General features: G+C 37.1%; 1 protein-coding gene across 2 annotated transcripts in view; it reads left to right on the top strand.

Annotated features, from left to right (window-relative positions):
* llgl1 (LLGL scribble cell polarity complex component 1) overlaps positions 1–16,083 on the top strand; it is a 41,661-nt gene that overhangs the window by 2,845 nt on the left and 22,733 nt on the right. For both annotated transcript variants that reach the window (XM_084088791.1, XM_084088790.1), the window contains exons 3-5: positions 12,345–12,426; positions 12,605–12,735; positions 12,849–12,992. In XM_084088791.1, coding sequence (XP_083944917.1) covers positions 12,345–12,426; positions 12,605–12,735; positions 12,849–12,992 — 357 coding nt within the window. The remainder of the gene's footprint in view (positions 1–12,344; positions 12,427–12,604; positions 12,736–12,848; positions 12,993–16,083) is intronic.

The following is a 16,083-nucleotide window of genomic DNA, read 5'->3' as shown; positions in this document are numbered from 1 at the left end:
TCTTTGAGCTTTAGGAGGCTGGTAGTGTCAGGCACAGCCCAGCTGAGAGACGCTCAGCCTGCAGCCTTGACTCACTCAGTGGGGAGGGTGGGAGCTGAGGACGGCCTGATCTGACAACCTGCCACTCACCAGATCTGAGCGAATGTCTGTCAGCACTTAGAAGCTAATGCCTCGTCCGTCTGACAAGAAGACTCAGGGTACAGAGAAGACAGAGACTGGTTGGGTGTAAATAAAGGGTTGACTTTGAGTAATGACAGATTTGGCTTTGAAGGCATTTGATCAGGTGTTGAAGGCTGTGTGATGAGAGATCAAAGTTTGGTTTACCCATTCTGAGTCCATCCTTATTAAAACTGGATGTCTTTGAATAACTGCTGCTGGGAATATAGCATTAGCTTAGAGTTGGTCAGTCTCTCTCTCTCTCTCTCTCTCTCTCTCTCTCTCTCTCTCTCTCTCTCTCTCTCTCTCTCTCTCTCTCTCTCTCTCTCTCTCTCTCGTTCGTTGCTTTTTTCTGGCATTAAGAGTTCTTTTTGAGAGACTTATAAGTTTTGTTCAGACGTTTCCTCAGAATTTTATTTTACAAGGAAAACTAAATGACTTGGTCTCACACTATTTTGTTTTGTGCTCAAATTCTGTGGAATAGATTTAAATGCTAAAGCATAATCAAATTAGCCCAAATATGTAATAAACTAGGTTTTTTCCCCCTTGTCATATTATATTAGGTGGTAGACCATTTATAAAAATTCATTGCATTATTACATTATTTGTATTTATTCTACTTAATATTTACAAAATTAGAAATAAATAATTTGAAAATTATACAAGCAAAATTAATTTGGAGTTTGTAAAAATCTGTTAAATAAAGATTCTGTAATCCTATAATATTCTTTTTCACAAATAAAGAAATGGTTAAAAATATGAAGAAAAAGAATGAAAAAAAAAACAGGGCACTCTATAATCTGGTAAGTTTGTGTGCACTGGGAATTATATAAATATTTCAAATAAAGACAAGGTAAACACTCATTTTACATAGCCTATAGCACACAGTAAAAATAACATGGATTGATATAGTAGGCGCCAGGACAATTTTTGAGCAATATTGCGTCAACGGGCAACCAGGTGAGACACAGGGCCCACGACCGATCTGAAGTATCCAAATAGAAATTTGTTGCCCGTTCTCAATGGGAAAGTGCCCAAGCAACATTGATTAAAAAAGTTGCCCTGTACATCAACACCTCTAACACTCGTTCATGCAGGCTACAAATGCACACTTAAGAAGATCTCACAGCTGAATTCGACTGTCTGCAAGGTTTAGGGTTAGGGTTACTTGTTTACTAGACATTCAAAGACTTGTTTAAATGGTATAAATGAGTATATGCTGAATTCTAACAGTAGATGAGAAAGGGACTGTGGTATTACAGATTTTGCCGTTCTATTAGTAATAATAAAAAAGCTAATGCTAATGTTTTGAATATTGTTTACTTGCTTTGTTTAACAGTTATATGTAATAAGATATGATTATATTGTGTGCTCAGTCTCAATGCTGTCAAAATAAAAGTCCCACTTATGACACATTGGCGATATAACGGTAGACCACTAGTAAATACATAAGTTACGCAAACTAACAAACCTGTTAAACGGGTGGTATAATGCCCCTTTTTACAAGATGTAAAATAAGTCTCTAATGTCCCCAGAGTGTCTATTTGAAGGTTTGGCTCAAAATATCTCTCAGATTATTTTTGTTATAGCATGTTAAAGTGGTCCCTTTTTGAGTGTGAGCAAAAATTGTGTTTGTAGTTTTGTTTATGTCCCTTTTAAATGCAAATAAGCTGCTGCTCCCGGCACAGAGGGCGGAGCTTCAAGAGCTTGCGTGTGTCTGTGTGTGCGTGTCTGTGTGTGCGTGTGTGTGTGTGTGTTAGCAGCTCTGATTACCTCATGCAAACACGCACTAAAATGTCAGAAACTGTTCTGCCTTTTATGTTCAAACTGAAGTCGGCCAATGATGGAGAGACTCCAGAAGTGGTGACATGTAGAATGCAACAGGACATTTCTGAATGGTTAGTTGATGAATTTGTGTAGCTTATGTGTAGTTAACTATCTTCAAGTCATTGATTAGCATATTCTTTAATGATAATCTATAAATTGCTAGTGTTGGAACTGTTGTAAGATGCCTACATGTGAGTGACATGCTATTGCATTTGTGTTACTTACTGTATTGCAATAAATGTTAAAAGACGGATGCGACAGTTTGAGCAGACTCCCAAATGTGCTTTACTACAACAACTCTTCCTCTTCTCAACACTGCTTGCGTGTTGCCGGGGTCTGTGCAAATTTTAGGGTTCATGGTGTCACTAACCCGGGAGGAACATTGTGTGTACAACATTGTGAAATTAAAGAAAATCTACTGTGGAAATCTACGCATGTAGATTCTATGTCGGCCAATGGCCAATCTTAATTCATTAAGCGCATTGAACAACTTATTTAGTAAAAACAGAATACAGTCCACACCAGAATTTTATCAGTTCTTGCTTGAGTTATTTGATTAAGCTGTCAGTGCTTTCTTCATTAGTTAGGAAAAAACTGGAACGCTGCTGTGGTTTGATAAGCTCCATTTTATCTGGATTGGTTCCAGCTCCAGATGTGTGGTTTGCACATCAAAGGCTAGCTTGCTGTGATGTGCATAGCTCTACAGCCCCGGTCATCCTGATGTCAGACGCCAGAACGGCCCAGTCTGAAGCGCGTCTGATCAAGAGTGCTGTCATCAGAGTTTGTCCAGTTCATCCTCTGCAAAGCTGTTAACAGAAGCTCTGATATATTCATTTATTATGTGACTAAGCCATTAACCATGCCAGTGAAAAAAAAAAAAAAAAAAAAATAGAGTGCTGCAGGCTTGATGTAGATTTTTGTTGTTGGCCAAAACCCGAAAATTAGTTAGCTTTTTAGCAGGTCCATCAACCTTAAGTCAATGTTTTAAAAAAATTTTTTTTATGGGTTTATGGTTAAATGCTCGAATAAGGTCTTTGGTTAACACAAGCTCAAGATATTTTCACGTTTCATTCTATGACATAAGTAATACCCCACTCTTGATTTTATTAAACTTTCTCTTGACTTTAAAAAAGGCATTTGCTAAATAGGACAGATGTTGTCACAGACTTTAATTTCACCTACTCGCTAGTCTGTTTCCACAGCCTCGTTGTGTTTATAATAATTGCACTATTCTAACTCAAACTTTATGGGAAAATGTTTTTAAATAAAGACTGAAAGAGTTGTCTTAATCTTAGTGATGATGACTGTAACAAAGTTAATTGATAAGGGAAGGAGGAGGTGGGAGCCGGCGAACGTTCAACACACTTAAACAAACACAAAACAAAAGTAAAAGCAAAAACAAAACATAACGTAAAATAGTCCAGGCCTGGTCCTCTCTCGTCCTTCACTGCCGTCCTTCTCCTTCCATGCAGGTGCAAAATAGCATGTTGCGCAGGTGACGCTCATTATCAATCACGCCACCGGCCTCATCTGGTTCTCACGACCCTCGGCCTCGTCCTGCTTGCCACAATGACAGTGAAGTCATGCAACTGTGGTGGAGTGTCTTAATAGTCTGTTTTTAATTTTGCCAAATGTATTTGGGTTCATAATTCATGAAAGTTGTTCATTTGTGAAGATTATGATGAACAAAACCTGTAAGAATCAAACCTGTGTTGGTCACAGAGCTTATTTTTGTCCAGTATTCCAAAAGCCAATCGAAAAACCCTATTAGGTTTTTGTCGAGGGAACAAGTGTGATGCTAATTTAAGGTTGACCTACAAAATATTTCATCGCTGCAACACTCTTTATCAAGACAGATATTAGGATGTCCTGCCCCAAAACCTACCAATGGCTTACTGTTTAACACTAGAACCGCCACGGGGTAAAATTTACCCATTGCTGTTTTTCAAATGTACATAACAGATTTTCTGTAAAATAAGTCTCCCAGTCATTGACTTTTACTAAAATTGTGTTATGTACAATCAGCTGTTGTTAAAAATTGTTTAGATAAAACCAGATTAAAAATGGGGCATTTATACCTATAAGTGCCAGCAAGTCAAATTTACCTATATTTTCGTGCCGTTTATGTTTAACGTTCTAAGGCAGTGCCTTTCACCCACTGAGATAGCGGTAAACAGTTTGTCACAATGGATAATATTACACCACACAAATATGTATTTATTTTTTTCTTATTCTCGTTGTCATTGCAGGCTGGTTTAGCCTACATTCAGATCACCATTAAGAAAAGTCATTATTGTAGCCTGCTTAAAATAGCCTAGAACATAAAACAACAGGACAAAAACAGTTGATGACTAAAAATAATCATTTCATGACTCTAGAGTAGACATTACTTTGTTGAGACAGTGACATAATACGTTTTTTTTGGCGTATCAAAACAGTAGTCATGTGCATAGGTCAATTTTACCCGCTGGCGGTTTTAGGTGACCCCATGGCGATTCAACTGTTACTAACTATTCAATATTTATATGCCATTACTGGTACAGAAATGTCGAACCTTTAAAATCCAGCCGTTTTTTATTATTATGAGCCAATATTCTTGATCCTCTGAAGGCTTGCGTTTAAATTAGATATTTACAGTTGCCTTTTGTTTCTTGGCCTCAGTTTAGTAAGCTTTAAATGTAATTTGAGCTTGTCTGATCATAAATGTGTCTCTGCTGCAACCACAAATTGAGGCTGCAAGGGTTGGAACTATATTTTAAAGCTAAAGGGGAGGACAGACGAGGGGTAAGATCGGAAAGCAATGAGACTGCTGGGACAGAGGAGCTGTTGGAAGTTCCGGATTCACTCCTAAAGAATGCATGTGGCTGTGCCCTTATTCCACCCTCTGCTGTAAGAGGACATTCCTCTGCACTATTGTTGCCAGTCCTTGTCTCAAAGACATCTTTTGAAATGGTTTCCCGGGCCACCGCTGGAACAGGCTGGTAATCAGGATGTGCTTCAGATTTGAGGAGCAACAGCTTCCATGATTGACCGTCTCTGGCAGGCTGAGCTATGTAGCTGTCTTCTGTCGTTGGTTATGACTGCGCTCAAATGAGGTGCTGTCCCCAAAATGAATTTCGTCATTGCCATGGCATCCCCTTGATTACTTGGCACACATTAGAGCTCATTAACCTAATCTAACGGGCGCCATTTATACTCTATCACAATCATTATAAATGATCATACTGCTGCCACAAAAAGAGGTCAAGTTTAAGACTTGCACAGTGAATAATATGAGCAACTTCAGTTTCATGCCGACTTTAAAGTGCACTTATTCTCCGTTATCATTATCAAGGGGGTTAAAAGAATTAGAGTATAACCAATCACACACACAACAGTTCCATGATATATTTCTTGCTAGATCTTGAAATTGTCAGTCATCTTTCCTATCGTCGTTTGTCTTCTCAATCAGGCGCGGTAGCTCTGCGTGAATGGATCTGTATGCATAGGGTCTTATCCTAGTGTGCTAGCTATCTGTTTTCTTCTCCCAGCGGCATTGCTGCAGCTCTCTGATCTAAACCAGGAAGCTTGCATCTACGCCACTGCAAACACTCAAACATTTGTCTGGTCTGGAGGCATAGGCTTATCACAACTTTTAGTTTGGCAGATTGCCTCATCAAAGACTGATACACTCACATTTCACATTCCCACGTAGGGATGTCCTCTCTTCTTATTGAACACAGCTGAGGAAACACTCGAACGCCTCTTCATTGGTTCATTCATAACTTTCTCGTTTTGCTGGAGCTTTTTCTTCCTGATGGATTTCGATGGTGCTTCTGAAGGAAATTTAAATGTCTCTCTTTGCATATCTTTTCTCTCATGTGTCTCAGCCTAAAGCCATTAGTATTCTGTTGTGAGCCTCATGGTCACACACAGGGAGCTCAGAATCAGTCCCCTTCCCCCCTGTAGTGCACTCTGTGGCCGGTAAGCAATCTACAGACCTTTTGGAAACTCTAATAGTGAAGAAGACTCATTGAAATCCGTTTTATGTTCATTGCTGCCAAACCCTCCACTTAAAGGACCACAGTTTAATTACGAATTGTGGCAAGTTACTGGACGGGAAAGGGTTTGCCTGTGGCTTCTTTATAATGACCTTAGTTTGGTTTGGAAATAAGCAGAACAGACGCAGGAATCTCCTTCCAGTTCGTCTAATCAGTGGTGACATGAACTGAAAATGGCCATGCACTATGGGTAAAACAAAGTTCACGGTTAGTTCTTTGTTACTGAAACTGCAGTTTCTAGAAATGCTTACAAAGCCAAAGTTCAGTTGGAGCTGCTGTATGTCAAGTTTCGTCATTTACCTTTTTTTTTTTTTTTTTGTAGATGGTTTACAGGAAGGAATCTCAAATTGCATATTTATCTCAAATCAGATGATATTTTTAATTAACTATGAGGATACCATGTATCTTTGGAACATTTTATGTTTTCTAATTTCTATCTAAAAAAGGTGGATACTAAAAAGACTGGGTTTAATCCATCATTCAATGACTCATTCAACAGGATTTGCTTGTAATTGTTGTGTTTTTTTTAAAGAGAAAACCCCCATAATTACTTGGGTTTTGTGTCTTCAATATAGGACAACGTATGTTTACTACATTAGACTTCGGACACAATGTCTGCTGTTTGTCATTATTCAGACCGTGAAATTGCATTATCCTTTGCTAACTTGTTAGCGCTTGAGTGAGTAATTGTCGAGCGTTGTTGGGAGTATGGAGAGGAGATGGCCGGTGTGGGCCCTCGGAGAGTGTGTTTGGCTTATGTTGTGAGAGCAGTCTGGGGCCCAGGAAAGGAGTTCTGATTGTTACATGACTTTGACATGTTAAAACTCTTTTTGTGGTAATGGAGAGGGTGGAGAGAACATCTATAGTGTGGTAAATATTTATACAATTTAGGCCTAGATTAATTTATGTTTAAGGCAGCTATTTTAAAGCTGTAGTTTCCCTTGTGAAAAAGCATTGTATTAAATGTGCACTTGTACTTCAACTCTGTGTGAAATCAAATATATATATATATATATATATATATATATATATATATATATATATATATATATATATATATATATATATATATATATATATATATATATATATATATATATATATATATATATATATATATATAAACTGTATTTGAAGATAATATAATATTAATAAAATAAAAGGCTTAACTTGGTACACTTTCATGACTGTTTCTTAACGGACTTAAGTATGCTTTGAAAAAGTGATACTTTTAATTTAAGGAATTGTTGTAAGCATTTATCATGCTTTAATGGACACTTAATGGACACATGCTTCTGTCGGAGCATAGTGTCGGTTAGGTTTCAGTGAATATGATAAAAAAAATCTTGACGACTGCAGCTTTAACTAACATAAAACAAATATAATGTACTTATTATCATTTTTAACTGTAGTGTGTTCAATATTACATTTTAAAATGATTGTTTTAAGATTACTAAATTGCAACTTCATTACAGGTTTAATTACAAATATATTAAAATACATGGCATACAAGTTTCAATAGAAATAACATATTTGGTTAAATTAGTTTACTATAAATACTTTAAATTACATAAAAATCTACTTACATCTTCAAGGTAAAAAAATCATTCAAATTCAGCTAATTGCTTTTTAATTTAAATTTAAACCAATACATTTAACACTTGAGAATAATCTTTTAAAGTATATAATTGAAGTACTGTAAGGAGTACTTTTTTAAATATTTTAATTAAAAATTGTTTTATGTATGCTAACTTTTTAAGGGTTACCAAAATGAAATTTGTCATTTACTCTCAATTGGATTTGTTCAGTTTTCTAAACCCCATGACTTTGTTGTAGGCCACAAAAGGAGATGCTTTGAAAAATATTTATGCTTCTCTTTTTCCATACAATGAAAGTATCTCTCATGTCTCTTAACTAAACAACTGCTAAGGTATATTGGATTTCCAGATTAGCAATTTAAAGTAAAATTTTCAAGTTTCTGCTCGCTGGGTTCTGTTTCTGTTTGCATTGCTGAAAACTGTCGTTTTTGGCTTTACTATTGATTATCTTGGTCAAAATAATTTACATCTAAATACTGGCAATACTTTCATGAATTTCTTGAGGGTAAAAATGTGATTTTTAAAATGTTTTTGAACTGATTTGGATGCCTTCAGTTGTTTAAAATTCATGTTCTTTGTGTCTTGGAAATATCAGGTTCTGTTTTGAGTGTCCGCTTGTTACTTTAATAGAAACTTCAGTATTCATGTGAGACATGTAGCTGAGGAAAATTAATTCTGAATTCAGAGTGTTTCTGAAAGATGTTATGACTGAACAACATTGTCTAACTCCTAATAGCCTGAGAGGATGGGACAGAAGTTCCAGTGTCAAAGATGTCAAATGGTTCATGATTCCCCCCCCCCCCCCCCCCCCCACAAAAAAAAAAGTTCACCACAAAAACGAAATCCATTTCTTTCTCCATGTCAACAAAAAACAAACCAAAACCATGCGCTGCCCTGTTCAGAGTGCAGCCATCTCATGGTTTGTAATCTCTCCGCACCATTAGCAATGCACTGAGGTGGATGGATTGGCTCAAAAAGGAGGGTATATTGACTGTAGGGGGAGTTTTTGAGGGAAAAAATGACAGGGCCTCTCTGCTCATGTTAATGGCCTGTTGAGTAATCAAGGCTGAGTGTGAGAGAATTTTACAGATGTTTCTGTTCCTCGCTCCTCTGTTTAATTCCTACACTCCCAGCATGCTTCACACACCTTTACTATTTTATCTCTGCACGATGTGGGAATACAATACTGATAAAATGTATATTGATAAAAGCTTATGCTTAATGCATTAATATGAATTACAGTGTCGGTGTCAGTGAGAATTTTAGTCCTATAGGAAAGCAAGATTTACTCAATGAGTGTGCTTACATGTACAAATGATGAAGTATTTTATATATTCGTAAAGATATCTTAATACTATTATTATTGATGTAAAATCGATTGATCGCAATTAATTGCATCTAACATAAAAGTTTGTTGTGTGTGTGTAAGGTGTATATATTGTAAATTCACAAACTTTTATGTTAGATGCGATTTAACCAATTTGAGCACTAACTGTCATGTATTTATTCATAAATAAGAATCATATAATCAGATCATTATAAAAAAAAAAAAAACTCAAGAAAACTACATTTGAATTCAAATTATAATTTTGTCTGGTAAAGGAGTTTCATGCAGACAAAAATCTACATGTATATGTTGCGTAAACCATTTATGACCATTACCTGATAAACAACACCATTTAAGGTGTTAACATACATGACCTTTCACCTGGTTCATCTGGTTAAGCGTAATGGGTGTAAGATTTTGCATGTAGAAATGCTCTGTGTCATGTTTCTCGGCTTTTGAACCTTTTCATTGTGTAGCATTTTTGGGGCATATGAGCCTCTTCTGCAAATAACAGGATGCCTGTTCCCGTGTGACATAATCGAGATGCTGCCATGGCAACCACGGGGACTTCAGAATGGAGCAGTTCGTCTGGGGTGCCGTTTCAAGAGCCTGGTTGTGTAAGACATTATGGGCTTGATTAGGCAGCAGCTGAAGTGGCTCTCAGAGAGCTGTGTGTGAGGTGGCAGGGTGACGTGCGGCAGTGCCACACAGCCTGAGCTTTTGTTCTGGGCTCAGTCGAGCTGACGGTGTGTCCTGTGCTCCCTTCGCTCCCTTCGCTCCATCAGTGCATCTCTTCTCATTAGTCTGAATCAGATGTACCTACCCTGCCTCACAAGCAAGTTTGCTGAGAGAAAGGGACTGTGTTCAGAATCATCATGTCCATTCCAACCCATTGAAAGTGAATAAAAAAACAACAATGACGCTTTGTGTCCATTTAATGAAAATGCATGCATTAAAATATTGATTTATTATTAAAAATTAAAATGAAATATTTTATAAAGATATTGATTGTAAATGAGAAATATAAGAAAAATTGTTCAGTTGAGGTCTGAACCCAGGTCTCTTTACACATTAAATTAAAACTTGTTAATAATGTTTTACTTTTCTTCTCTAGCGAAAGAAGTGAGCAAGTATTGCAGCTGGTGCATGTGCATGTGATTATAATCATAATAATATAATATACTATACAAACTGCATGCTGTGCAGAAAAATACGTATTTCACATTTAATTCAATTGTGCACAAATGTCTTTCTTTTGGCTTTTTGGTCAAATAATGGCACTCTTTCAGCTTATTCATCAAGCTGCAAATGGATGGTCAGGTTTAGGGCATTGCATTGTGGGATAGGGTATTTGACGCAGTGTTGTTGGATTGCATACTGCGCATTTTGCCCCAAAAAATGTGCATGCTTTGCACAGTAATACATATTGCTTCAATAGTGCGCTACTTCAAGCACATTCGTGCTCTGTTTAAAGTCAAGATTTTACTTTTAAAGAGCTCCTCTCTTTCACAAGGCTTGCTGAATTGAGTTTTTCTAAGGATGTCTCCTCCTTCCTGCAGAGTTTGGATCGTTTTTACGTGGATCAGATTTGACCTAGATATCCACACTTTTGTTATGAGAGTGGAAGGCTGTGTAGTTTTGTAATGAAAAGCACACCACAATAGCCATCCAGAAATCATTTGAGCTACAGTCTATTGAACTGCTGTTGATGTCAAACTGAAAAAGAGAAGTAGGAGATTTCTCTTGATTCTGGAGACATTCAGGATCAGATTGAGTGTGGGCCAATCAGAGCCATTTAGTTTTGATTTTATTTTGGCTCATTTCTTAGTGTTTAGCTCAGTGGACTGTTTAATGAGCGTTATATGTCTGCAATTACTTCCCTCAGAGAATCCTTTGTTTCATGAGTTTAAGGCTTTACACAGTGTTGCTTCTTGGCCTTACATTTTAACTACATTCACCACAGCTTTGGTTTGATTTCCCTTTGAAAAAACAAGATTGAAAGTGATTCATTGGAGCTGATATGTGACAAAACATGTCTTAAGCAGGGCTGCAATCAATCAATAAAATCAATAATAAAAATGAATTGCATGCATGTCCGTTAAAACAATTTTTGTACACCATGAATAGCAAGCATTTATCAAGACTTAAAGGTGCAGTTAGTGATTTCTGAAAAACGCTGTTGACAGTGGATCAGACCGAGCACCACAACACACATCGGGCCAATCAGCAGTAGGGGGTGTTTCCACACATCATGGGTGAGGAGAGACAGTAAGCAAGAGGGAGATTTGAAGAAAGACTGTAGAGAGATGGCTGAGAGATGTTACAAAAGAGAAAAGGTCAGAGGAATATCACCGGAAAAAGAAGGGTTATGATCAGGCAAGAGCTTTAGGACCAGCGTTAATATTAGAAAAGACCCAAGAGAAACCTAAGCGAGAATGCCTGAAACCAGACGCAGAGGTTGCGTTGTTTCTGCTCAGTATGTGAGAAACATTGGTTTTGCTATGTTTTACAAAACCAAGTTATGCTGTTGATGTAATGTTAGCAAGTAACGTTAGCAGGACAGTTTTGAATGGAGCTAGTTGCTGCTGGCGACTAACAACTAGGGCTGCACGATATTGAAGAAAAATGCGATATGCGATAACTCATTAAATGCGATATTCCATTACGATATGCGATACGATAATGCTTAAAGTGTGTAAAATAAACTTAAACTATCTTTAAAATATATTTAAAATTATATAACCTACATACCTGTTTCACATTCTTTTTGTGACGAGAAAACATCCCTACAACTTCTGAAAGTGAACAGCAGTGTTTTACTGTAGCATAAGTGTTATTTTAACATCAATGTAAACCATGGGGTTTCAGGTTATCCTACATTAGGTTTATTAAACAGCAGTGAGTGATTTTCTTTTTGTCTTTTGTTCATGACCCCAGTTATTGCAAGTCGTTGCGATATACATATTGCGATATATACATTTGCGATATTTCGATAATTTCGATATATTGTGCAGCCCTACTAACAACAAACTCTTGCTCTTGTGTACTGTTCATTTTTGTTGTTCTTGTCATTTGTTCGTCGTCTTCGCTTTTTTTCACAAAGCATTATTTTCTTTCATTCAGCTATGATAAAGAGAAATGCGTAGCAATAAAGGGAGGGGTGTGTTTGTTTGATTGATTTCAAATATCAGAAGTGTTTCTCAGAAATCGCTTAATGCATGGTTTAAGTTTGTGCATTGTTTGAAGAAAGCATGAATAGATACTCGATAAACTGAAGAAAATGTATCAGTTCCCAAAGCCTAGTCTGAAACGTTTTCCCTTGAGGTAATCTGTTCCCAAAACAGATGTGAACTCTGGAATGCACCACTGTAAAATATTCCTTGACTGGGCATTAAGATATGGCGCTCCTGGGGTGGAGATGACTGGACTTCATAAAGACACTGCTGCTGTCACTCAGATACACTTCCTCTATGGACAGGTAAGATCATGTTTTAATCCTGTACTCATAAGGTGCACATGTTTACATCAATCATTGTAGCTTGGTGCTGAGGTGTGTTTTATTGAAATTATTGGTCTCTTTTTCTGTTGTTGTTGTTTGTATTTTGGCCATTTGAACAGTCAATAAGCTTTATGGGATTCTCTCTCTCTCTCTATAGGGGAGGATACTTTCTCTGTTGGATGATAACACCATTCACCTATGGGAGATAGTGCAGAGAGAAAACCACTCACATTTGATAGAGGTTCACAGCTTCAATCTGCCTGGCAGGCCAGGCATTGAGAGCACCAGGTAAGGTTTTTTTTCCTTTTTTTTCCGTTATTTTTTCTTTTTCTTTCAACTCTTCAAATTTGTCCAATCTTGTCCAAACTATGACCTTGAGGTTGCTTGCTTCTCCTCTGTAGTGCGACTCGTGTGACCGTCATGCTGTTGAAGCTGGGCTGTGATCTTCTTGCTCTGGGCACTGAAGGTGGCGGGGTACACTTTCTGGAACTGCCCACCCTCACGTTGCTGAACAAGTCGCTGTTCCAGGACGAGGTCATGCAGAGGTGAGAGCTGCCCTTCCAGTGTCCATATTGACCTTGTCACATCATCAGGTCACTCGGATGTTACCACTTTACTAGTTGTCAGACTAGCTGTATTTAGCTGCATTTTATTTATAAATTTCAGTTATTATACTACCATTCAAACCAAATTTTTTTTATTTTTTTGAAAGAAGTCTCTTGTGCTCACCATGGCTGCATTTATCTGATCAAAATCAGGTTCTCTTTCTAGCTCCACCCAGAGTTTAGGGTTTTAGGGCTTGTTGCACGTAATTATGCATAATTTATAGTTACTATAGTAACTATGTGTAACAAGGACACTGTAAAATAGTGCTGCCTGCCTGCATATGGTCTTCGTTGGCTGCCCGCAAACAACGTCTACATTGACAGTAGTTGTAGCGGAGGCCTGGAAGAGGTTTGTGTTGTCGACATGTCGAGAAGATGCAGTTTTTTAGCGCTGCAACTCCACTTTGGGTAAACTTCCAAAGGATGAGGACTCTCGCTGGAATTGATGTGAAAAAAGGGACACCATCGTTACTATTTGTATCACTGTGTATACACGTGCTGAGGAAGCCTCCGGAGCTGAAATTCAGATATGGTAATAGGCGTTTCGTTTCTGACAAGTGCTGTAAGTGTTAGACCAATCACAACAGACTGGGCCATCTGACCAATCAGAGCAGAGTGAACTCTTGGAACATTGGGCTTTAGAGAGACTGAATCTTCGAACAAACCGTTTTCAGACTTTTTGAGAAAGATGCTATGTATATTATGAGAAAATTAAGTGTTTTTGACCTTGGATGCATGTAAACCTATTGGAGGAGACCTCCAAAACAAAATTAGGAACCTTTAAAATAGCATAATATGGGCACTTTAAATTTTTGTTGAAACTGTAACACATTTTCTTAATGATTCTTTGGGTAGAAAGTTCAAAAGAACAGCATTTATTTGAAATAGAAATCTTTTGTAACATTATAAATATCACTTTTGATCCATTTAATGTGTCCTTGCTGAATAAAAGTATTAATTAGTATTAACCCTAACCCTCTCTACAACCACTCTGAATTTTTTTTTCTGAATGTCTCTCAGGGGACAAGAGTATTTTTAAGTCTCTTTGAATCAGGATGTCTACACTGGACTCTAATAAAGACACCACTTACCTCATAAAATAAGCATTATTTTCCTTCCCTCCTTTAGCCCTTATCCAAGCTGCCTTTGTCACACTTCTCAAATACACTTTGAACAGTGGACAGATCAAACTTCCTGATTCACCCAAGACTGTTTGCCCCTTTATGCCCCCAGCTGTGGCTGTCTGGTACTCTGTCAGTAGGTTATATGCACATTATGCAGCTTGAGCTTTCCTGTCCCACTGCCAAGGCACTGACTTCACACGGCCACAGTTAAAAGTTTGGAGTTCAGAAAGGCATTGATCCCCGCAATCTGATGAGATATTTATTCCTTTGCTATTCAGTTGTCATTGTAAGAATATTTATAAATATTTAATACATAAGTCTTTAAGAAGAAACCTGTTTTTCCTAATAGCTGTAATTGTGACTGTTACAAGGCAGGAAATCACACTAGCTATTCATCTTACTCTTTAAAGATGTTGTTTAACTCTGAGATAAATTACAGCTTTCCCAGTGTGCCCTGTTGCAGATATAGTCTGGGTGGTTAAATGTGGACCTCATCTGCCTCTGAGAGACCTTGAACTGCTCATTAACTCAGCGCAATTTGGGGGTAATGGGCATCCTATCTGAGCCACTGGTAATAAGTATGTGTCAGCCAGGAAACTACTGAACAAAATGCTTTTGTACCAAGTGCCAAATCTCTTGGGCCCTATCCGAGGAGGCGTTTAAAATGGAGGATATGAGCTTTGCACACTCATCTTTGAGAATCAGCAGGATCCAGAATGCCAGAGTATACTCTGCGTCTTGGTAGAAAACATTGTGTTTTGTGGTGATTTTGTTTTCTTTAAGGCATGTGGGAAATCTAGATTGACATGTGTTTGAGTTTTAATGTCTTCAGAATACTTATTTAATTTATGAATATCATGAATAATTGGGAAAATCATGGAAAGATCATGTAAAAAAATAATAGATTTATTGGTAGAAAGGTATGGGAACATTTGTTAAATGGTTATTCACTCAAAAATAAAAAAATATTGTCATCAGTTACTTTGTTCCAAACCCTTAAGAATTTTGTTCATCTTCGAATCAAATTAATATATTTTAATGAAATCTGAGAGATTTCTGTCCCTCCATAGACTGCTACGCAACTACCACTTTGACGCTTAAAAGTTCACAAAGAGATCGTAAAACTAATTAATATGAATTGAGCGGTTTAGTTTGGCCACATTTTCAGAAGAGACATGATCACTTTATATGAATAACTGATTGAATTTAGGCTTTTATTTACATAAACATATTGATCAGTGAACATAAAGAGAAGCTCAACCGTACTTGCGTAACACATGAGAATGAACCTCATTGGTTCTCGCACATCAAGCAAACATGCTTGAGCCTCCGTTTACCACAACCGATGTGTGAGTTGATGAATGTTTATATGTGGATAAAAGCCTAAATTAAATGGCTTTTATTCTCGATTCATAAAAGGCAGAAATCTCGCAGGTTTCATTAAAAATATCTTCATTTGTAATTTGGAGATGAGCGAAAGTCTTACGGGTTTGGCACAACATGAGGGTTAATAAATGGCAGAACTTTAATTTTAGAGTGAACTAATCCTTTAATTTAACTCATTCAATTTTATTCGAAGCTTACAGACTTGTGCTAAACATTTTCAGTTTTTATACAAATATTATTAAGAAATCTAAGAAATAAAATTGCAAGATCTCCCATTAATTTGACAGTTCAACAATCTACAATCAATAATTCAACAATCTCGGAGCAATAATGTAATTTCAGTGTTGCCATACAAATGTATTATTTGGTTATCACACAGTGACTTATAAACAGTGGTATGTCTTTCAAGAAGTGCAAATCTGGTTTTCTTACATTTTCTTGTAAAAGCCTTGGTTGTTTGTGTGAATTTTGTTTCTTGTGGCTATTTTCATCCCAAGCAATGCCATCAAATGACTACTCCA

The sequence above is a fragment of the Abramis brama genome (genome assembly GCF_963993115.1).
Source record: "Abramis brama genome assembly, chromosome: 1".
In the NCBI taxonomy this organism is placed as follows: Eukaryota; Metazoa; Chordata; class Actinopteri; order Cypriniformes; family Leuciscidae; genus Abramis; species Abramis brama.
This window is presented reverse-complemented; position numbering and strand designations above follow the sequence as displayed.